Here is a 24,222-nt window from a genome sequence, read left to right on the forward strand (position 1 = left end):
TGGGAGTTGCAAGACAGGGCTTCTAAGACAGCATTCCCCACCACTCTATCTGACAGGCGAGGTATGCATATTTTATTTTGAATTAAAAATTGGAGGTATGCCTTTGTTTTTACTTTGAAAAGAAGCCTGCCTTTTATGTTTCTCTGTAGCTGCTAGATGGAGGTGAGCAGGGACTCATGCAGAGAAGTAACAGGCAGCCTCCTCTGAAAGTTTGAACATGGCTATTCTATGGCATAGGGCAGGAGTAGCCAATGGAGTTCCCTCTAGATGTTGGACTATAGCTCCCATCAATCCTGACCATGGTCATGCTAGTTGGGGCTGATGAGCGTTATCATAGATTTGTAGAGTTGGAAGAGACACTGAGGGCCATCTAGTCCAGCCCCCTGCAATGCAGAAATGTTGGTTGGAGTCCAACAGCTTTTCCAGGGCATTTGTTAGCTATCCCTCGTATAGGATGTGACTCCTAGGTGCACTTGAACCCTGCAGCTCTTTGTAGAAAGTAAGTAGCAAGACTAGGGCCAGATCACACTGGAGATGGGCCAAGATGAACAGGGAGGCTGCAAGGGGTTGGACAGATCTGAACTCTCTTTCTTCTTTCTAAAATCAAGTTTCTAGACCTCATGGAAGTGAGAGTTGAAACCAATGTCCTGCAAAAGCACTGAAGCTCTAAAAGTTACCACTCACTCCTTTAGGACTTCCTGCCATGCTGCCCTCTCTTTTTCTTTTAAATATGTTTTTATTATTTTATATAACAAGGACACAGAAAGAAATTTGGCACCCAGTGCAGAGGACTAATTTTCTTGCTTCCTACCATCAACTAACTACAATGCGTATTTTGTATCTTTAAATGGTCTTCTTCATATGTTATCCCAAAATGTCCGTCCTTGGCTTGCCGTGAGCACTGGAGATTGTGCTTGTCCTTTATTTTAATTTCCATAGAGTACAAAGCAATCCCATTGTGCAATAAAATCACCCATAGGCCTTCATCCGGTAGTGGCTACAGACCTTTCTTTTCCATACCTCTTTGTGCTTACAGACCGGCAGCCTTCCCCAACAAGGTGCCCTCCAGATGTATTGGACTCCTCTCAGTCTCATCATCATATAACAATGGTGACTGGGGCTGATGGGAGTTGTAGTCCAAAACATCTGGAGGGCACCAGGTTGGCAAAGCCTGATCCATGCACATTTTCAGAGGGATAGGTAATGCCTTCCGTCCATGTAGCTATGGCAGGGAATAAGAATCAAATAACCTAAGAGCTACCCTGCTGGTTCAGGCCAAAGGTCCTTCTCTTCCCAGTTCCTCCTTCCCACTCTGGCTGAACAAATGCCTCTGGGCAGCCCACAAGCAAGGGGTTAAGGCAAGCCCAGCCACCGAGCCAGTAGCCACCCCTGCATTATGTAGCAGCCAATCCTTTAAATTAATTATGTGTCACGTGGATGAGAAGACTTCTTTTGGTCTGTTCTGAATCTCCTGCCAACCCCTTTCCTTGGCTGACCCCTGAGTTCTGGAGCTGTTTCCTTCACGTCATTCCTGGGCAAAACCACCCGCACCCCTGATATATTTGGAGGAAAATAGGGGGAAATGAATTTGCTTCATTCAAAAAGAACATCTGCGGGATGTTTAAAGCACAGGAATCTCAGGGCAAAACATGCAAATGTGCATAATGGCTATTGATTTGCATAAGCTGTTAGGAGCACAGTCTTTAAGATTCTTAGGCAGATGTCAAGGTTTTCAGGCACAGAGAATGTTCTGTTTTTGGAGCAAAGGAGGGAGATCAACTTGCTCTTGGTTCATTAGCACTGTGTAAGGTGCAATGCTTTCGGGGGCGGGCTTTGGTAATCTTTTGTACTATGGTGCCCCTGAATGGATCTTTTCCATTATGGATCTTCTCAATTTTGCACCCTGTTGGCTTGATGCCCTGTGGGAGGGGGGGGGACTGCCCGCACCACCCTAAATCCAGTGCTTTGGAGTCAGCCTCCTGCCAGGAGATGTTTGTAACCTCATGGTAGTGGAGATCAAGGACCTGGGGGCTGGGCTAGATGGGAAGGGCAACGCAGGAGAGCATGTTTAGAGCGCCACTACCTCACCACTGCTTGACTCCACTTGTCTGTGGGGCGAGTCCAGCTCCGTGCAGCTCAGGGGGTTGTGGTAAAATCTGACGGGTAGGTGCTGTTCCTGACACAATCCATAGCCAGGTCCTGTCTCAGACTGTACAACACAAATGAATTTTTGACCCACAGAGGCACTGTAGCACCACTACCAAGCCACCCTTTTTGCTCATTGAAGGGTTCTGATGGGCTCAAAAGCTTGCTTGCTATTTTGTGACATTTTGGCTGGTCGTAATAAAGGGACTTTGTTCCCCAACCCCATGCCAGAATAAAAATGGCACCTTAACTCTTAGCTCTGCACGCTGGTGTAACCTACCACTTCCACTGCTAATACTGTGGAAATGGGTTTGGCAGGTTTCTCTCTGAGAAAAGCTTATTTGTTTGGCATGCAGTGGGCAAGCTAAAAGTCCCCAAGGAGATGTTCCTGCTGTGAAATAAGTGATAGCACTTTGACCCCACCTGCCCTGCTCTGCTATACCACTAGTGCAGCCACACCACACCCAAGAGCTGGGCCCTATCATAGCAAAGGATTCTGGAGCACCCCAGGGGAGACGGTGCAGTGTCCGGAGGGTTTTGGCTGGTCCTGCATGTCTAGGTTTCTGTTACTTCCAGAAAGCTGGGTAGCTGTAATTCTTTGGAAACTATTTGGAGAGTGGCTTCCACAGTGGTAGGGCACAAGCTTGGTTCTCAGAGGCTCCCAGTTTCAATCCCAGAGAGGGATGGAAAACTTGCCACTCAGAGCAGACAATACTGTGCAAGATGGTCTGACGGTATAAGGCAGCTTCATCTGTTCGAATGCTCACAAACACGAAACCATGGTGTAACTTGGCAGTGGTCCTTGTTTGAATGTGTGAGCCCAGCTCAGCCGACTAACCATGGCAAGAAATCACTAACCTGTGCTAACCTGTTGGTTTATGAACCATGGTTTGCTTTAACTACGGCTGGACATTCTGCTTGGACGGAGCAGCCTTGCTTAAGCTTGGTTTGCTTGACTACCCCATCCTAGATGCGCATCAGGCTACAAAAAGTGTCAGCTGTTTTCAATTTCCCATTGATTAACAGACCCGTCACCATAAATTCACCCACTCACCCATTGGTTGTTATGTGCCTTCATATTCCCACTAACCTGAGATGTGTATGCAGCTCTGATAATACAAATGTCTTTGTTACTTTTACTGTGTGAGTCGCAGTTGAGTGCAAAACTGTGACTATGGAATTAAATTGATCAATTAATTAATCGTAATAATCATGCTGATATTCCTAGGCCGGCTGTTCCTAGGCAGCCCCTCTGTGCCTCCTTCCCTCCTTCGGGGCCATGTCGTCCTCCGACGAAGAGACCCTGAGCGAGAGGTCTTATCGGAGTGAGCGTTCGTGCCGGAGTGAGAGGTCCTATCGGAGTGAGAGGTCTGGCAGCCTGTCTCCTTGCCCACCGGGGGACACCTTGCCCTGGAATTTACCTCTCCATGAGCAGAAGAAGAGGAAAAGTCAAGACTCTGTGCTGGATCCAGCAGAAAGAGCCGTCGTCAGAGTAGCCGGTAAGGAAGCTGGTTCGGTGCCATCGTTTCAGGGAGGGGAACCTCAGGGCGGGGTGGGGGAGGGACAAGTGTGGCCCTTGAAGCCTCTCTGTATGGCCCTTCGGACTGTCTCCAGGCCACTCCCCCTTTTTCCAAGCCACACTCCTCCCTTACCTTGCTTTGTACCCTCCTGGAGTCTTGTTCCCTCTCTGGAATGTGTCCATGAACTTTGCTTGCCTGGATGGAGGCTAGAGAGACTGTGGAGAGATAGATGAGCCTACTATACAAAAGTAATATTTACAGCCCTTGCCCCACCCACTTTTGCCTCTGCCCTTCCTCCCAGTACAGTGGTACCTCAGGTTAAGTACTTAATTCGTTCCAGAGGTCCGTTCTTAACCTGAACCTGTTCTTAACCTGAAGCACCACTTTGGCTAATGGGGCCTCCTGCTGCCGCTGCGCTGCCGGAGCACAATTTCTGTTCTCATCCTGAAGCAAAGTTCTTAACCTGAAGCACTATTTCTGGGTTTGCGGAGTCTGTAACCTGAAGCGTATGTAACCCGAGGTACCACTGTATATAGCTCTCAGGAGATTGCCCAGAAGGGAATGTCGCCCTTGAACTGAATAGGGTTCCTTACCCCTGTCATAATTTAAGGAGGCATTGGTTGATACCTACACAGTTTTCTTTAGAGCAGGGTTTCCCAAACTTGGGTCTCTGGCTGTTTTTGCACTACAACTCCCATCATCCCTAGCTAGCAGGACCAGCGGTCAGGGATGATGGGAACTGTAGTCCAAAAACAGCTGGAGACCCAAGTTTGGGAAATTCTGCTTTAGAGGCATGTCAATTCCTAGAAAGTCGGATAAAAGTGAAGATGACAAGGCCCAGGTCAGGAATGTGACCTCTGCATATCAAAAAGTTTCAAAATGCTCATGCATTGGGGCCCATGTTCAAATGCTGGTGGTGAACTTCAGACTCCAGCATGCCAGAGCAGATGCACACACAGCCCTACCTGAAAAGCTGTCTGTCTGAGAACCACTTGGGAAAACTGGGCTGAGTCAGGGGGGTGAGCCACAGTCTTATTGTCACGTTTTGGGGCTGAGTCACATGAGTAGGACTGAAATAATTTAGCTCAAAGAACTCATGTCTCCCTGCAGAGCTTAGCACTAGATCAGTGTCTCCCTAATGGCACACTCCCCCCTTAATTAAAATTAGAAGCACGTCTCACCCAAGGACCTATTTGTTTTTTGAATGTAAAAGGGGGAGGATTTCCTGCCCTCAGAGAGAAGCCTACCCAGCCTCTTGTGTTTCTGTGGAAGATGCTGTTCTTAGGCAAACTCAAAGACTGGAGGTGATGGGTAGCAGGGGAAGGAGACCTGAATTAGAGCAAGCGAAACCCAAAGAGAAGGGGGCGTTGTTATGATTGGTACCAAAGAACAACTGCTCGTCCCATAAACTTAATTCACTTGTTCTTATGCCAGTTTGAAATTGCCCATTGCATCACATTGAGGCTAGGCTGGTGGCAGGAAAAAGCTACTGGGAGGATGGATGTGGCACAGAGGGCAGTTTTAAAGTAGCCAATTGGCTTCCAGTGGCTACTCCAGCAAAACAAGAAAATGGGTTGGGATGAATGCAGTAGTTGTCTCTCCTCCTTCCCCCTTCCCTCTTTCCCCGCATCTTCCTGGTACACCCTCCCACCCCCACATCTCCCCCAGCTGGATGCATCTCATTTCCATATCGCTGCCTCTGTCTTGGGTCTTTCTTTGTCAGTCCTGGGCTGAGCACTTCCACAACCCTGGCCTCCTTTCCAAACAATCCACTCCCTGTGACAGGCTCCTTTGCTCCCTCCTCGGGCATGACAATGGCAGCACTGCAAGGAGCAGTGAAGTGGTCACTAAAGGGGACTTCATCAACTGACCCAGGGTCAAGGGCGTGCTGGGGGCCACCCAAAACCTCTCAGACAGGCAAACACTTGCCCACTGCTCTGGACCTTGCTAGGCCACCTGCTTCTGCGTTTGTGACAATGCAAATGTTGTGATGTGGTTTTTGTAGCAGCAGTGCAAAGGCAGTGAAAGCTGTGACAGTGTTATGGAAAACAGTGTTATAGAACAATGGAGGAAGGGTGCAAACCTTGTGGCCTTCTGCTCTGGGGGCATCAGAATGGCTATGTTTTCTGGGGATGGGTTGTAGATCAGTGACAAAGCATTTATGCAGAAGGTCCCGGGTTGAAATCCCAGCTGAGAGGAGGCACCCTGCTTGAAGCCTTGGAGAGTCCCGGCCAGTCAGTTTAGACACTTCTGCACTAGATGAACCACTTGCCACTCAGTATAAGGGAGTTTTTTTGTGGTGAGATTCAGGACAGATAAAAAATAAAGTACTTTTTCATGCAGCACATAGTTAAACTATGGAACTTGCTCCCTCAGGAGGCAGTGATGGCCATCAACAGTGGTAGCTCAATGCTCAGAGCTCCCATTTCACTTTTTACAGGATACATATAGCTATAGGGGTCCCAGAATGGATCAAGACTAGGTGCTGAGAGACATGCTCATTTTTTTGATCCAGGTTGCATTCGATTTGGAGGTGCTTTTTGCCTCCTGGAACAAAACATCCAGGCACCTCATGGCACTTATCTACTTGCAGCCTTAGCGGCTTCTTCTCAAATGAAATTGGTGCTATTATTCCATCTATATCTCACCTTTCATCCAACGGAGTCAAGGTGATGTGCTTGGCTTTCCCACTCTCCATTTCCTCCCTGTGAGGCAGGTCACCCTGGTAGCTTCCTGAAGCAAAGTTCTTAACCTGAAGCAGTATTTCTGGGTTAGCGGAGTCTGTAACCTGAAGTGTCTGTAAGCTGAAGTGTATGTAACCCGAGGTACCACTGTACAAGAATCCAGGTTGCACCAGAGGGGCAATATTAGATCTAAAACAGCACCAGTCCCCCAAATGTAACAGCATACCAATGCCGACTCCCCCTCAAGGTAACTTCTTCTCAGCCAGCTCCTAAAGCCAGGATTCTTTTCCTTTTTCTCAGTCCTTTTCCTTTTTTTCTTCATCCTCAATTCAGGCAGGTGGGGTAGGATACAAGTTTCAGCAGCCTGGAGTAGCCACTCACTCATCCATGACTATTAATTAAGCCTCATCAGCTCTCAAGATGTACAAAGGCAGAGAAAGGGGGAGAGGAGGAAATTTTACATCTCCAAAGAGCATGTTTATAAGAATGCAGTGAATAAATACAGATAACTTGTTGGTCTCCTCTGAGCATCCTGGTTTATCACAAGTTCTCTCATGGGCAGTCACTGGTTTCCTTTCCTCAGCAGGCCTGCCTTATTCCGTCACTCTAGTGGGCATCAGGTAATGGTTCAGAGGCAAAATGGCAACAAAGGCAGCTCTGGCTGACTCCTTGCGCTGTTACCATCTCCTTAAGGGAGACATTTCCATGAATGCAGCAGCGGATGATGGCTGCCTTCAACATTAATGACACTCGCCTCATTTAGGGGCTGGGGGAAGGATAGCCTTCTGCTGGAATGATGGATTGAGCTGCTACACCTTTAGGGGGGAAATAAGCAGTGTTAATACAGTCCCATATTCCAAAAGAAGTAAAAATGGACACTGGGAAAAGGGGCAATTTGTTGTGGGTCAGTTTTTACGAGATATAAATTGTTCAGACAAGGGGTGCATTGGTCATTCCACTGCACACTAGGGAGTTGAATGCACATCATTGCAAACTTAGGGAAATCCATTTTGTTTGATTGAAAAAGGGGGCATTCTCATCAAATAAGAGACATCTGGCAAGCAGATGTTTTAATCAAACTCTAGTAATTTAATTCCACTGTTCGTGTCCTAGTTTATCCTCTGTGATTGCAGTCCTTCCCAGGTTTATAGCAGCTGTAGGTTTTGATAAGCCTGCTGTCCACTTCCTTGTCCAAATCATTAGCAAAGTTGACATGTTCACACATATGAAGTACAAATATAGCCATAAGAGGGAGCCTGCTGAATCAGGGCAAAGGGCCATATAGTCCAGCATCCTGTAGCCAACCCAATGCTCCAATGGGAAGCCTGCAAGTTGAACAGGAGCACAACTGCACTGTCCTCACCTGTGAGTCCTAGCAATTGGTATTCAGAGGTATACTGCCTCTGACACTGGAGGTAGAATAAAACCACTGTGGGTAGTAGCCATTAATAGCCTTGTTTTATTGCTATGGCCAATGGCTGATGCAAATAAAGATTCATTCATTCATTCATTCATAGCCTTGTCTTCTGTGAAATTGTCTAATTCTCTTTTAAAGCTGTCCAACTTGGTGGCCAACACTGCCTCCTGTGGGAGTTTAACGTTGAACATGAAGAAGTACTTTCTTTTATCTGTCCCATTGAATCATTGAATTGTAGAATGGTAGAGTTGGAAGGAATCCTGAGGGTCTTCCAGATTCCATTTCATTGGATGTTCACAAATTCTAGTGTTGTGAAAGAAGGAGAAAAACATTTCTCTATCCCCTTCCTCCATGCCATGCATAATTTTTATGAACTTCTATCATTTCACCTCTTACTTAGCCTTTTCTCTAAACCAAAAAGTCCCACATGCTACAGCGTTTCTTCATAGGGGAGCTGCTCCATCCCTTGAATCATTTGGGCTGCCCTTTTCTGAAGCTTTTCCAGCTCTACAATATCATTTTTGAAGTGAGGTGACCACAACTGCATGCAGTATCCCAAATAGAGTCACACCACTGATTTGTATAATGGCTTCATTATATTGGCAGAGGGACGCAGGTGGCACTGTGGGTTAAACCACAGAGCCTAGGGCTTGCTGATCAGAAGGTCGGTGGTTCGAATCCCCACGACGGGGTGAGCTCCCATTGCTCTGTCCCAGCTCCTGCCAAACTAGCAGTTCAAAAGCACATCAAAGTGCAAGTAGATAAAAAGGTACCGCTCCAGCGGGAAGGTAAACAGCATTTCTGTACACTGCTCTGGTTCGCCAGAAGCAGCTTAGCTATGCTGGCCACAGGACCCGGAAGCTGTACACTGGCTCCCTCGGCCAATAAAGCGAGATGAGCGCTGCAGCCCCATAGTCGTCCACGACTGGACCTAATGGTCAGGAGTCCCTTTACCTTTACCTATTATGATACTGGCAGTTTTATTTTAATTTATTGCCTAATAATCCTTAGAGTGAAATTGGCCTTCTTCACAATTGCCACATGCTGGGTCTACAGCTCAGTTGACCCCATGGTCTCATTCTTGGCCAGTCACTGCCAGTTCGGACCCCCCATGAGCCTCTATGTGGAATTAATGATCCCCCCCCCAAAAAAGTGCATTACTTTACACTAGTTTACACTGAATTGCAGTTGCCTTTTTCCTGCCCTCAGTTTGGAGAGATCCTCTTCACAATCTCTTTTTGGTTTAACAACTTCAAACAATTTTGTATCAGCAGGAAACTTGGCCAACCCTTGAACTGTCCCCTCCTGCTGCAGTCCTAGAGGTGCCATCTCTAAATCAGCTCCTCTTGGCTAGTCAATAGTTAATCAAAATTTTACATGCAGCTTAAAGTAAATAAGCAACCTCTTGTATACCCCAAATGAAGCATCTTATTTCGTCAAGCTGGATACAAGGAAATTGCGTGTTGCCCTTTGACAGGTTTATGTTGTTAGCATCTTTCTTGAGAAACAAGGGAGTGCACCTCCAGGGGTGAAGTCAAACTGCTGCGTTAGCTGTACCAAAGTATCCTTCCTGGGCAGTGTGTATGGAGGTCTTGGACTGCCGAGACAACAAAAAACCCCTCTTGGCCTCACTGATATGGTCCAAAGGAAAGCAGGAGAATATGTTTAGCACCAGCTTGGCTGTAGGAATTGCCAGGAGGAAACATACAAGTGCCATTCAACCGTCTTATGGACTCCACTCCGGATTTGTGTAGAGTTTACTCCTTAACCTTTTCTTCTCCTAAAAATATCCTGCAGGGTGCCAGAGGTTTAGGAACAGAGTCTTCCTTCTCCTAGATGGGCTGCCTTCCCAGGTTGATGAGCCCTATATATGATTTATGTATTAAGTTTCTATACTGCCCTTCATCCGAGAATCGCAGGGCAGTTTACATTATAAAAACACAAAAATACATACCATAATAACAAAAACAATAAACCCACCCCCCACCCTGCAGGATAAAAGGCCACATATTGTTCAATTAGCCAAAGGCCTGGGAGAAGAAGAGGGATGTTTTTGCCTGGTGCCTAAATATATGCCATGAAGGCACCAAGTGAGTCTCCTCAGGGAGAGCATTCCACAGACGGGGAGCCACTGTAGAAAAGGCCCATACTTGTGATGCTACCCTCTGGACCTCTGGTGGAGGAGGCACACAAAGAAGGGCCTCAGATGATGATTGCAATAAATCTATTTGTTTATATAAAAAACCCACAATTTGAGAGCTGGAATTTGAGGACTGGAAGGGGGATATTGGCGAGGAAAGCAGTTTAGGAAAAAGAGGGCGACTCCCATTTACTTGATGAAGTTGTAAATATTTTTGCATTCCCATTATGATTTGGTGCTCTATACTATTGGGTGCCCTGTGTTATTTGCAACTATTCTAGTTTCCACCTGGGAACAGGGATGTGCCACTAAGAAGCCCAGGAGCAAAGAGGCGATTTTCTTCTCTTTTTCCTGGGGGTGGGTGGGAATGAGTTCCTTCCCAAGCCTTGTTAGTTTGCATATTATTAATGCATTTAAATACATGCAACTTCAATAATAAGCACTTGGCAGAGAGGCGTGTTTGGTGGGGCTGTGGTGGAAATATGATGTGTGTGTGAGAGGATAAATGAAAGTTAAGGACAAACAAAAGAGAACTTTGTGCTCCAAAACATGCTTTGGAAGTGAATGGTAATTGACAACAACTGTCATTAAGTAGCATTGAGGCCAAATCAAAATGCAGACAATTGAAAGCAACAGGGAGGCAAAAATGCAGGTCAGGCTGCAGCTGAAATTGTCCAGGACCTCCCCCCCCCCCCGCCCGGTGCTCACTTCCCTGTCGTGCTCTAAGCATGACAGATGCTTTACTTATTTTTAGGATAAAGTTGACAGCTGAAATAAGCAACACTGTGCAGAGTGTCTTTTCTGGAAATGGGATGTTCTAAAAAAAGGAGACCTGGTTTATTTTTCTGGTAAGCTGGTGATCTGAAGTACATGATGTGTCTTAAAATAAATGAGTCTCCTGAAAATCAGGGATGAATTCACGTTTTCTCATTTAGGCAGAGGTGAAACACTTGGTAAATAAATGCCATGTAGAGAGGCTAGATACTGTAGACAGAGCCAACTTATAATTTGGAGGCTCTATTAATTTGTGCATCTCTCGCTTAAGCTTATGGGTTTGTTTGTTTGTTTTAGTAACAACCACCTGGGGGTTATTGATAGTGAGGAACTTCCCTTTTGGACCATCCAAGATGTGTTTTGGAAATTCATATTCAGTAGTATTTAAAACATTCTGCAAGCGCTGTGGTCTAAACCACTGAGCCTAGGGCTTGCCAATTGGAAGGTCGGCAGTTCCCTGTGATGGGGTGAGCTCCCGTTGTCCAGTCCCAGCTCCTGCCAACCTAGCAGTTCGAAAGCACGTCAAAGTGCAAGTAGATAAATAGGTAAGGTAAGCGGGAAGGTAAACGGCATTTCCATGCGCTGCTCTGGTTTTGCCAGAAGTGGCTCAGTCATGCTGGCCACATGACCCAGGGAAACTGTCTGCAGACAAACGCCGGCTCCCTCGGCCAGTAAAGCAAGATGAGCGCAGCAACCCCAGAGTCGTTTGCAACTGGACTTGCAACTGTCAGGGGTCCTTTACCTTTACCTTTTTACAAGCTTTAAAAGTTTCAAAACCAAATTTGCCACACATTTGGAGGTGGTTGGTTTTTTAAAGGGAAAAAACCCAATATCTTCTACTGAATTTTTGTCTCCTGAAGTTGAAACCGCATAATCCCTGCCCCACCCCCTGCAAAGTTTGTTGGAAAGTTGTTGAAAAGCAATGGAGCTCTGAAATCTGGGCTGAACCCTTTTAAAGACAGGCTGGATGGCAGCTGCAAACATTTCTCGACAACAGTCACACCCATCCCACCTGCTTTTAAAGGTGAGACGCATTATGCTCACTTACAAGTCTCTTTCTTCCTATGAAGCTGCTAAGGAGCTCTGAGGCACCCAAGGGTGGTGGATCTGCTTCCAGTGGCAGTGGCAGTGCTGGGTTCTTGGTGATGGGAAGGAGATGAGCCCTCTGGCTCTTCCGCCCCCTTTCCTGTCTGGCCAGCACCCTCCCCTATTGATAGAGATTCCTCTGTTCCATGAATGGGGCAGGACAGGGGGCACATACCCATTCTCCCTCAGGCCACTCTAGTCCCATGCCACTCAGGATCAAGGGACTCATGACACCCAGGCCCACTTTCTCTCCATGGTCCTGCAGCACAGAGTACCTCTGCTATGCTAGGCAGCACTGGAGGTGCTTTGCACTGACACAACTGATATCCTGTTCCCACCCTGCAGCTGCATTGCATCAACATTTCATGACTGGCCCTTCTTCCCCTTCAGCAGGAAAAATGCTTGCAAATCCTACTTCATCCTGTGCACTTGCAGATGAGTGACAAACAAGATCATTCGTACAGGATAGGCAAATCACGCTGACATCTCTCCTTTTGTACTTCAGGGTGCTTGAATTGGGCTGGAGTGTGCCAAGTAGAACACTTTAAAAACAAAAGAACAAAATGCTTCGCCAACCCATTCTGAGAACTGGTTAAGAGCATGTGCTATGAACTGGCAATCCCTGGGTTCTGAGCTTAGCCCTTGCTCTTTAGACAAGCTGCTGTCTCTCAGCCTCAGTCCTCAAGCTGTAACGTGGGCCTAATAATTCTGGTCTACAGCATTCCTGGGATTACTGAGGTAGTGTTTATTTGATGCAGTCCTATACACATTTGCCTGAAATTCAGCGGGGCTTACTTCCATGTAGACATGTATAGTATTGTGCTGTCAGGATGCAGCTAGACAGGACAGTGAGAGCGGCAGGACCCAACCCAGATGTTCCCAATTTCCTACAAAGTGGTGTGTGTGTGTGTGTGCGCGCGCGCGCAGAATTTATAAAGTGTGGCCTGGAGTGGTCCACCTTTTCTTTGACAAACCACTTAATCCCTACTCCTCCTCCTTTTGGGGTTACTTTCAGTCACAAAGTTTCAAGGTTGAAAATGGCTTTTTTGAAATGCGTGCATTTGGGGGGGGGGGTGAGCGTAGGTGCAGAGAACCATGGTGGGTGCCGTAAGGGTTCAGCTCTCTGCATTGTACCTCAGTATCGCCTGCAAAGGATTCAGAGGCCTTCTCCCCTCAAAACCCCAGCACCTCAAGTTTTGCTTATGTAGTCTGCATAGGAGAACACCGAGGAGAATTGTCATGCCAGTCAGCTCATGAGAGATTGAAACTGGAATGGAATAAGGCGCTTTTCACGTTGCCATTGTAACGCAGATGGCTGAGTAACCATTCTGTTGGTTGCCATGGTTACAGAGAGAGTGGGGGGAAGGAAATATATATAGCTGACTACTCCTGGTTTGGCTCCACCTATCCCCATCCGTAAATAGGATCGTGGGTCTCAAGATGCCCGTTTTGAAGGGAGTTCTCCACCTCAGAAAAAGACTAAAGTTTTTTTTTGGGGGGGGAGTTAAAGTTGTTATTATTATTATTGCATGTTATAATGTATATAAAACAGAGAGAACAATTACAGCAACAGACAAAAATTGAAAGATGAAAAACAACACTATAAAATATGCACATAGAATGAGTTAAAATAAAAAAGTAAAGACTATCAACTTTATCAAGTTGAAAAAGACTTAAGTTTTTTAACACTTTCTGTTGTGAAGAGTATATTATGTTACAAAGGCAATGTCTTCACTGGGCCTAGTTTTTTTACTTTTAATAATTATTACTCTGTCTTATGCCATCAAAGAAATTACTTTGTGTGCAGGACACTCATTCACTTCTGAAAACCCCCAGGGTTGCTCCAAAACATTTTGGTGCTCAATGCAGAAATGGAGTATATAAATTCAACCCATCCATTGCCCAAGTGACTGCCCCCATACACAAATTGATAAAGGGCACAATTCAGTGAGTTCTTCTGCGCAAGCAACTTTGCTTTCCCCTGTGTGTGCCACAGCTACGGGTAAGATTTGCCTGCCTCTACCTGCCACTCATTGCAGCCCCACCAGCCTGCGGTCTTGTGTCATCTTGTGGCACACCTCCATTTCAAGCTAGAGACAATTGGGGCGCACAGCGGTCAGGAACTTATCTCATACTTCACTCCTTTTCGCGGGGGGGGGGGGGGACGGGGACCTGGCTTTAATTCCCAGGCAATTTCTGCCATCCCCTTTATTTGTGTCAGTGGGCACATTCTAGCTTCCCAAATAACAAAGTAAGCGGTTTCTTTTCTGGGGTCTTGCACTTCTCAGGATTTCCCACCAGATGTCGCTCAAACTCTTCAGTTCATTTGCTGCCGGGTCCCTCTTCAACTATGACAGATTCTCTTCACTGAAAGCAGATCATTGCACATGACCATCATAGACATCTATTTTTGCACTGATCACATTCTGGGTGAACAGTGGCACAGGCCTGAGCTACTTCCAGCCCACCTGCCTGGTATGTGGCCTTTCTTGCCCCCTGCTTTTGTTTACTGGCCAACTCTTGCCCCCTGCTTTTGTTTACTGCCCCCCCCCCCCGCTGTCCCAGAAGGTTTGTTGAATTTTTGGTGGAATGTTTTTGGCTTGGTGGGACACAAGAAGCTCAGACATGGTGGAGTACCAGCAGCAACACTGACCTCTGCCCTCCCCACCTTGGCTTAAGGAAGTGTTAGCTTCTAACGCTACCTGGTTTGGGAAGATGCTAATTAATTAAGACAAAGTGCCTAGGTAGCAAAACAGCCACTCCTGCAGGGTGCCTGGAGAAACAAGGCGGATTTCTCCTTGAACCAGCGATGTGAAGGATGCCTTCAATGGGGTGCAAGGTTTGCTCAAGGAAAAAAGCCGGAGGAGCCAGTTTGCAATGCAGATCAAAGCTCAGGAAGGTTTTGACAAGATATATGGAAAATGAAGGGAGAGGGTAAACAATTTAAGCAAGTGAACATAGGATTGCAGTTTACCGCTGCCCATACCTCAGAAATACCTGGTGCTCTCCAGGTCCATAAGAATACAACAACTAGCAGCCCATGGGAACCATCTGGAAGGCACTGGGTTGCCAATGACTAAACACTTGCCTACTTCAAAAGTGGAATAAAAGTCACCATACAACTCACGCTGAATGCCTCTGACTCTAGGCAGCCACAGGCGGATTTAGGGGAGCATGACCAGTTTGGTCACACTGGGCACAGAGCCTCAGGGGCACTGCAGGGGATGCTGAAACAATGCTTTAGAATGGAGCATGGGAGTTGGGGGGTGAATGTTAGTGTTGCACAGGGCACTGCTGAAATTTGAGGCCCCAAATGTTGCCTTTGTGGCAACCCAGCCTTTTGGGGCTCTGTGATGGGGCTTCATCCTTCAAGGGGCCTCATCTTGTCTTGCACCAACCATCAACTCCAACAGCATGCAAGGACTATGACATGGCCACTAGTTTGGAACATTCTTCTAGTGTCAATGAAGTGTGGGACCCCGCAGGATTGGCAGAATTGATGCCATTATTGGGACCCGTAACTGGACAGGTGAGAAGTTAGGATTTGGCAGCGTGTGGTTGGAAGATTCAGCTGTCAGGGCTGGTGAAGGCCAGGCCAGGCGTGGAGGTGGGGTTCTGGGCATGGTTCTGCTGAAAATGATCAGCCCTGCCATTTGACTAAGTTGAGGTGGATGCTAGGAGGGCAGGGTGGGCAGACCTCTATATGCCACATCAAGCCCTCAGGTGTGATGGAGGACATCACCAGGGCAGAAGTTAGATTCAACAGCCTGATCACCTACAAGGACTGGAGTGGGTGTGCATTGAGTGTTGCACCATGTTGCCTTTCCTCCTAAAAGCAGCAAAAGGGCTTGGGATCAGGAAGAGGGAGGGCCTGCCACAAATTTAGATCTGGGGTGAGTTCCTGACTTCTTTGTCCGCTGCCCCCCATCCTTTTCAGTTTCTTTCACCAGAAAGGATTCCGGTGGTACTTGGGGGTGGGCTGTCCCCGCTCCCTCCGGGCTCTGAGGCTTCTTGGATTGTGGGCGGGGGCAATCCAACCAACCCCTTCTGGGTTTGCATCCCGCCCTTCTGCTCTTCTTCGGATCCAGTTTGCTTTTCTGTCCCAGTCTGTCCTCCTCTTTTCCTTTCCGCCTCTAGTTCGGGCCGTTTCCTCGCGCCTCTCTTCTGGATCTCGAGGCCTCCTGACATCCCGGGGCCTTTCCCCTTGCCTTCGGGGCCCTGGGTTCGGTGGTCGCACCTGGTTCCCGGCCAGCCCAGCTCCTGATGCGGATCCGCCCCAAGTGGCGCCAGCCGGGTTCTGCCCTCGCTCTGCCTCTGCAGTTCGGCGGCCGGCCGCCGGGCGTCGCCTCCGCCGCCACTCGGGCTGCGCCGGGCTGAGCAGGCTCCTGCCGGGCCGGCAGAATAAGAAGGAGAGCCGCCGAGCCGGGGGCTGGCCTGGGCCTCCCTGACAGCAGCGGGTGGAGCCTGAGCCGGGAGGCCGGGAAGAGAAGGAGGAGGAGGAGGAGACGAGGCGGAAGGAAGGAAGGAGCAGCAGCAGGAGCAGGAGCAGAGCCGGCGGCAGGGAGACGCCGACGCCGCGGAGCTCCAGCGCCCGGCCGCCTCTCGCCTTCCTCGCCCGACGCGCAGCCAGCAGCCAGGCACCAGGCTCGGCACAAAGGGATCGCCGCTCCCTCGCCCGCGCGCCCGCCCGCCAGCTGGTCTGGCCCGGTCCGGGGCGGGCAGCGCCATGGCCGGCTACGTGCCGGGCAAGCTGCCGCTCAACCGCAGCCAGGAGAAGGAGTTCGTGCAGGCCTACGAGGATGTCCTGGAGCGCTACAAAGGTGGGCTCGCGGCTACTTCGGAGAAGGGAGCGGCACCGGCGGGCGGGCGGGCGCCCCCCTCTTCCTTCTCTTTCCCTTCCCTAAGCGGGCTGCCTTAATAACACATACACATACACACACCCACACCCCGGCCCAGGTGGGGCCCCCTCGGGCAATAGGGATGCTTGGGCGGGGGAGGCGCCGAAGGATGCTAAAGTGGGGGGGGGGGCAAGGAGAGGGTTCGAGCCCGGCTGTCAGAATTCCTGCCGGGGAGGGCGGCGGCGGCGGGGAAGTCCGGTCCGGTGCTGGCGGTGGGGGGCTCGGCCGCGGTCCGGCTGACTCCTCCCTGCAGCCTCTTTGCCTGGAGATCCCTTCCTGCCTCCGGACGCTGTTTGCCGGCCTGCTTCGCGCAGCGCCTCCTCGCCTGCATTCTCTGGATGGCCGGGAAAGGGCTGCCTGCTGGCTCCGCGCCGAAGTGCGGTGCTGGGGTGTGTGTCTGCCGGGGGAGGAGGACGGCGGCGCCCCCTCCCGCTCCATCCTTCCATGCCCGAGCGGGCCCGGTCCCCCTCCGCCTCTCAGCCAAGGGCTGCCCAGAAGCGGCTTTCCCTTTGTTGATGGGCCCGCAGGCGAGCCGCGTGCGGGTCTCTCGCAAAAGGAGCGCCTGGACTTGCCCCACCCGGGGCCTCGGGAGCTCTCCCTGCCCCGCTTGGCTGCTCCTCTTTAGAAGAACGGAGAATGACGCCTTCCATTTAACTTTTGTTGCCGCTAAAGCAACAACGACGAGGCGCCTACACGCCCTTCCATTCAGATAACCGCGGTGGGGTCATAGGAACTCAAAAGCCAGTTGCTGTCGAGGCTCCTTGGTGGCGGCCCGTGTGATTTCTGGTGTGGTTTGTGGGTTGCACGGGCGGGCGGTGGGTGTGCACGTTCCCATGTAGACTCTTTTCTTTCTTGATGTGGCTTGTCTGTCTGTCTGCTCCTGCAGGCATGCAGTACATTATTAGCATCACCTGTATATTCTTCCCCTTCCTACCTGATTTTCCTCTAGGTGTTTTGGACTCTGTCTTCCATCACCTTCTCGCTGGGGCTGATGGGAGTTGTAGTCCAGAACACCTGGGGAGTAGGGTGGAGGCTGTCCAAAGCATATGCATTGTGCAGTCAACGAACTTAGCACAAGGGAGTCAATTTTTTTTTGCAATCAAAGCGGATATTGATGTGGGAGTCTCCTTTGCTGGAAAGGCTGCCATTCAGTCACAGAGCATGTGGAGAAGGCCCTAGGTTTAGTTCTCCAACCCATCTCTAGGTTGGTCTGGGAAAGGACTCTGCCCTGAGAACCTGGAGAGCTGCTGCCAGTCAGTGTAGACAATAAGCTAGACAGAGCAATGAATTGCCTTGGTATAAAACGGCTTCCTGTGTCTTATTGGTGAAGTCCGTGCAGAGGGAAAGTGGATCTGGAAGATACAACAAGGCAGCTTCCAAGCCTACCATTTCCCCCATAAACCTGGGAGGCATAGCTGTGCTAAACAGTTTTTCTTATGGCAGGTGGGTGGGTGGCATAATGACTATAATCCTTTCACCTGTTCAAAGTGTCTTCTGTATTTAAAAAAATGCTAAAAGTGAGGAATAGCTCTCTATTCAGTATCGAGACTTCACAACATTGGGGGATGGAAGTAAAAACTGGGAAATCCACAATGAAACACAGGTTTTGTCCTGCTAAAACTGCTGCTGGAGAGTTGAGTGCTTGCTTGTCTAAATCACTGCTGAACTCAACTGACTTCTTTTTCTTCATTGGGAAACTGGCTGGGTTGCTGCCTTGATTTGGTGTCCTTGCCATACTGCACAGTTGCACTTTGCTGGAGCTCACTTCCCTAATCAGACGTCACTCTCAAGATAGATAGTGCAAGGGAGGAAAAACGCCCTTAAGAACAACCTTGCAAACTGTCCAGACTGGAACTGGGTGCTGGAAAACAGCATAAGAAACGTAGGTCATGTGAGACAGTATCTGGTGGCCGCTCTACAAAGTTGCCAGCTTCAGAACTTTGTGTTCTTCGTAGATGGTGAGAGCAAACTTCAGGGTTGCTGTTAAATAGCTTCTAGTTACAATAAAACAGCCTTCCCCAACCAGGTGCCCCCCTGAATTTGGACTCTGTTTCCCAGCAGCCAATGGACTGGGATGATGGGAGTTGTAGTCCAGCAGTGTTTGGAGGGTCACAGATTAGGTGTCCCTGAACATCTGGGGTATTATTTGCCAGGCCTAGTTTGCTTTTTCTTGAGAAAAGGGACGGCCTCATTTCTACTGAACATTCTGGTTGTGGGGTTGAAAACTCTGAAAGCTTATATGCTGTTGGTGGTAAATCTTAAGTCAGTGATCCCTTTCAGCCTCCTCTTAATGCAGTGTGCTCCCAGAAGGCCTGTATGGTGCCAACTCTCTCCTAGCCCTTATTCAAATCTTCCATTTCCCCTGCAATTCTCTTGCTGAATCCCCAACTGTGTCTTACCATGCTTCAATCTTGTTAGCTTCACCTCTGCTGTCACTTTAGGCTAGTTTTCCCCAACCTGACTCCTGTCTTCTTTGACCATTGATTTGTGCTGGGTGGGGCTGACTGGAGTTGTAATCCAACAACATTTGGAGGGCACCAGATTGGGAGGTGATGACTGTACGTTTCTGGGGGTGCAGTGCCTGTCTTGTTTTATCTTATGATGTAAAATGCTGCACACTGAATAAATAATGGCAGGCTTTTTTTTAAAAAAAAAAGGTCTTCAAATTAATTTTTCAGCAGTTGCTGCTCCTCTTGATTATAAGTGGATTTCTCTGCCACGTTAGATGAGGAAAGCGCCTTCTATTCCTTTAAGAAAGACCTGGACAAAGTCATGATCTTCCTAAGACAGTTGTCTACCGGGTGCTGATGGGGACAGACACTGAGAAGGTGATGGTGATGCCTGATGCCTTCAAGCCCTGGTCTTGAGCTTCCGAGCAAGGGAGTATCTGGGTGGCCATGAATGGGATCCTGGGCTGGATGGATCCCCGGTCAGATCTAGCAGGCTGGTAACGCAAAGGGCATTGGGTGATGTGAGCCACTGCCCTTTAAACAACAGGCTTATCTGATGGCAATTGAAAGTGAGTGAGTTGCAGGGTGCGCTGAAACTTGTCTGGTGAGGTTAAAACTTTTTCTGAAAGTCAACATTAACTCTCACCTTCAGGCCAAGTTAGACAAGTACACACACACACACACAGTTTGACTCAGAATTGTCTATGGGGTGGGAGAGGAAGGAAATGAATGGCAAGCCTGTTCTGGACAGGAAAATCTATTTTGCATTATTAGGGGAAAGAGGGAAGGGAGCACCAGTAGAAGCAAATCCGTCTTTGGCCTTAGCTTAACAAATTGGGCTTCTCTTTCATATCCTTGGAAGAGACATATCCTTGGAAGAGACAATACACACACAGACAGACACGAAAAGGGGGGTGGGGATGGATTTTACAGCTTAAACATTAATTTCCCTTTGCTAGGCCGGCATCGTAAACAAGATTATTCCCAGCTGGGCTGAGCCCCCTTGTGAATTCCAGGGTGGCAATTGGTTTTCATTAACCAGCATGTCACATTAGCCAGAACTGCGCTTCTCATGGCATGGACCATTGTCTGCTTGGGTGTCTCTTCTGGACAGCCTTTAGGAAAATGACCCTGCAAAAGAAAGAGGGTGTGTATGTGTGGGGGGGGTGTGTGTGTAGAATTCAAACCACTGAGTGCATCTGAGCCCCAAAGCAGTTATCTTACCATGCTTGTGGAAATGAAGAGGCAAGCTGCAGGGCAGCAAAGGAGTAACTTTTTCTCCTTTCTTCTTTTTCAGTCACCCCTTTGGAATATACGAAAGCTCCTTCCTTCCCTGTATCACTTTTATATGGCACTTTTCATTTAATGAGCAGAGCGATGCACTGATTGCTATGGGGTCTGACATCAGATCAGCCCTTTGGACCAGCAGCCTTGAGAGGAACAGCTGGCCCACCACTCTTTTACATTTATATTTATTTGTGATATTTATGTTGGCTGTGTAGTTGCATGTTTCTCTGTGTGTCTCACAAAGATAACATGCCAGAACATAATATTTAAGTAAATGTGGAAGCAGGAAAAGAAAGGACCATAGTTTTAATAGAAGAGCACCTACTTTGCATGTAGAAAGTCTCAAGTTCAATCTGCCATGGCATTTCCAGGCAGGGCCAGGAAAATACTCCCCATCTGAAACCCTGGAGAGCTATTGCTATTCAGTGTTAGAGTGCTGACCGAGATAGACCAGTAGGGATGCGGGTGGCACTGTGGTCTAAACCACTGAGCCTCTTAAGCTTGCTGATCGGAAGGTCGGCGGTTCGAATCCCCGCGATGGGGTGAGCTCCCGTTGCTCTGTCCCAGCTCCTGCCAACCTAGCAATTTGAAAGCACGCCAGTGCAAGTAGATAAATAGGTACTGCTGCTGTGGGAAGGTAAACGGTGTTTCCATGTGCTCTGGTTTCCATCACGGTGTTCCGTTGCACCAGAAGCGGTTTGGTCATGCTGGCCACATGACCTGGAAAGCTGTCTGTGGACAAACGCTGGCTCCCTCGGCCTGAAAGCAAGATGAGCACCGCAACCCCATAGTCACCTTTGACTGGACGTAACTGTCCAGGGGTCCTTTACCTTTACCTTACCTGGATAGACCAGTGGTTTGATCAGGCAGCTTCCAGTTTAAATCTAGTCCATGAGGACTAGAAGCTTTATTTTTTTTTAGGGGGAGGGCTATAGCTCAGTGGTCTTAGAAAAAAGGCAAGCATGTTTGGAGTTAGGTGTTCCAAGTACCCTGGTCCCAAGCCTTGAAGGGCTTGAAAGGGCTGGGGCCAATACTTTGAAGGGAGTGAATTCTGGGGGTGCAGGTCCCTTTGCTGGTCTTGAAGAGGGCACAGCAAAATGCTTAACATGGCCAAAATGTGGAGTGCCTCATGCCCCAGGATCTGCTGCAGTGTGGCAGAGGAGGCTGGCGTACAGCCTCGGGGAAGGGCCACCATAGCTCAGTGAATGAGCAGAAGATCCCAGGTTCAATCCCCCATAGCACCATTTGGTAGGGCTGGGAGAGAGAACTGCCTGAAACCCTGGAGAGCCACTGCCAGTCTGTGTAGGCAATGCTGAAGTAGATGGTCTGAAGTCTGACTCGATAGAAGGCAGCTTATTCTGTTCTTCTGTGTGCAGGCAACTATATAAGGCCAAAGGTTCCTGGGGTGCTCTGGAATCAATCGACACTGCACCCCACATTTATGGTGCAATTTCCTTGCACTGTTTCCCTAATGATGTAGAGGTAGAAAGCATTCTTCACATGCAAATACTGGTGGCTTGGATCTTGGGCAGCATGGAAATCCAGTCGGGTAGGTTTTCCAGACGATTGTGAAGCCTTGTCTCCCTTTCTGCTGACAGAGGATAATAATATTGTGTTCACGTGCTAAGCAGCGTCTGTGGGGACCTGCTGCTCCAGTCTAGCCAGCCAGAAATGAGTTGTAATCCAGGCAACGTGATGTAAACTGTACTGCTCTGAAATTGGAACGGAGAAAGAGGGAGAGAAAAGGGGGTGGTTGTGAAGAGGGGGAGTATCTGTGTGGTAAATTATCAAAAGCTATGGCATCATCTACTGTGCCAATTTGCAAGGCATCCCTGTAAACTGAAATCTGTGATCCAATACAGCATTCATCATTGCATATACTGCCACACCTCGGGTTACAGACACTTCAGGTTGCGTTTTCTCAGGTTACGGACTACCGAAACCCAGAAGTACCGGAACGGGTTACTTCTGGGTTTCTGCGGTCGTGTATGCACAGACACGCCAAGTCGCAACCCGCGTTTGCAGACGCGCAGCTGCGGGTTGTGAACGCTGCGGGTTGCGAGCGTGCATCCCGCACGGATCACGTTTGCAACCTGAGAGTCTACTGTACTGTATTGAGTGGTTTTGTGGTGACTAAGAAATAGGAGTCCTTTTTTTTGCCTCACTGATCCTCTGGGCTGTTAATGTTGTGTGTTGCACAGAGGTAGCATAGCCTAGTCATTCTCCACTGAGAGGCCTGATGTCGATGACATCATGAGAACGTTCATACCAGAAGGTATCTCCTCCTCCTCCTCTGCTATGCTTCTGTCATCCAAACTCCCATTGCTGCATATTGCCCAAGAGTTTCAGTTGTCACACCGGTCTGTGATTTTTGCCCTTTGGAAAAGGAAGAGATGTCCATGTTTTTGATCGCAGTGAAGTGGAAGTGGCCTAGCTATTTGCTAGATACCAAGTCAATTTGGAGCTCCCCGCCCCCCCCCCAGCTCCTGCTGCTCCTTTTCCCCTCCCAACTCTCTGTGCTCCATTTCGCCCTGCAATGATAAACACAATTCCTTTGTGGTGATGGAGGAGAAAGTCTTGCTTGGTGAGCGTTTTGGTTCCTGCAGAAGCTCAGCCTGCAGCAAGTGGCCTGTTCTGCTTAAAGAAGTGGCAACACTCCCTGCCTGGGGAGCGCTCCTACCTCCCAGGTTGGTGTTGCTGGGCGTTGAAGCACCTTTCCCACCTTGCCTGAGCAGTGGGTGGGAAGGAAGCTGCATTTTAAGTGCTGCAGTTCTAGGTGGAGCAGCTGCATTGCCTGTTCTTTGCACGCCAGGCGTTTTCCCTGTAACTTGAAAAATGACATCCTGGATGCTGATGGTTCAAACTTTGGGCAATACTGAAATATCATCTTTGGGCTTTCCTGACATGGGGGCTGAGGGAGCCTAGGCTGGGACAGAAGCCTGCCAGTGAACACCAGCTGAAATGGAATGTGAACCTAGGTTTTTCCACTCCAAGTTAAGCACAATGTCCAATGCACCAGGAGAGGGAGAAAAAAGAGAAACCTTTAAGAGTTTTTAGGTACTCTGTATGAACTAAGAATTCTTAGAACTGGCCAAAATAACGCCCCCCACTGGACGCTAAAACAGTATCATTCAATAACAGTTCTTCCCCAACCAGATGACTTCTCAATATTTTGGACTACAACGACAACAACTACAATTCCCATCAGTCACAGTCAGCATAGCTGTTGTAGATGGGCGTTGTAGTCAAAAGTATTTAGAGGCTACTAGGTTGGGGAAGGTTGCAATATCTTCATTATGTAGCAAGGAATTTCATAGATGCTTTGGCCGCTCTGCAGGGAATTATTGCCTTTTAGCAGGGTTAACCTGATCATCTGGAAGCCTAGTGGGGATATATATTTTTAATAGCTCTGTTGCCAGGGGACTGGGGACTAGAGCCTCATGTTGAAGGACTTTATGTTAGGCTTATTTGGTCTGCCTGCTGAGGAAACAAGTATGATGGATGATTGTGTTCTTGTGACGAGGATACACCCTGCCTCTCCTTGCCTGGTTCCAGTTGACTGTCCAGTTTGCTAGTCCCTGCGTTGTTGTTGGAGGGAGTGATAAGTAGCTCAGTTTTGTGCCCTCGACCAAGGTAGCCAATGTCTGCCCCAGCCAGCATGGCTAGTGGTCAGGATGATAGGAGTTATAGTGTAAGGATGTCTCCAGAATCTCATCATTGTGTGGGAGGAATTCAGGTGCATACCAGAAATCTAGGTTTGTGCAGTTAAAGTGTCTTTGACTCAATTGTCCTAGTACAACAAATCCACACACACACACAAA

At 48.6% G+C, this 24,222-nt stretch overlaps 1 protein-coding gene across 6 annotated transcripts in view; it reads left to right on the top strand.

Annotated features, from left to right (window-relative positions):
* The window catches only part of MACF1 (microtubule actin crosslinking factor 1), a 291,764-nt gene that overhangs the window by 2,508 nt on the left and 265,034 nt on the right, over positions 1 to 24,222 (top strand). For 3 of the 6 annotated variants that reach the window (XM_083453050.1, XM_083453059.1, XM_083453060.1), the window contains exon 2: positions 3,374 to 3,644. In XM_083453050.1, coding sequence (XP_083309176.1) covers positions 3,425 to 3,644 — 220 coding nt within the window. In that variant the 5' untranslated portion in view covers positions 3,374 to 3,424. Of the gene's footprint in view, positions 1 to 3,373; positions 3,645 to 16,126; positions 16,587 to 24,222 lie in introns of those variants that run through there. The other 3 variants (XM_083453052.1, XM_083453054.1, XM_083453058.1) reach the window with 1 other exon arrangement.

This window comes from Podarcis tiliguerta (genome assembly GCF_965153285.1).
Source record: "Podarcis tiliguerta genome assembly, chromosome: 8".
NCBI lineage: Eukaryota > Metazoa > Chordata > Lepidosauria > Squamata > Lacertidae > Podarcis > Podarcis tiliguerta.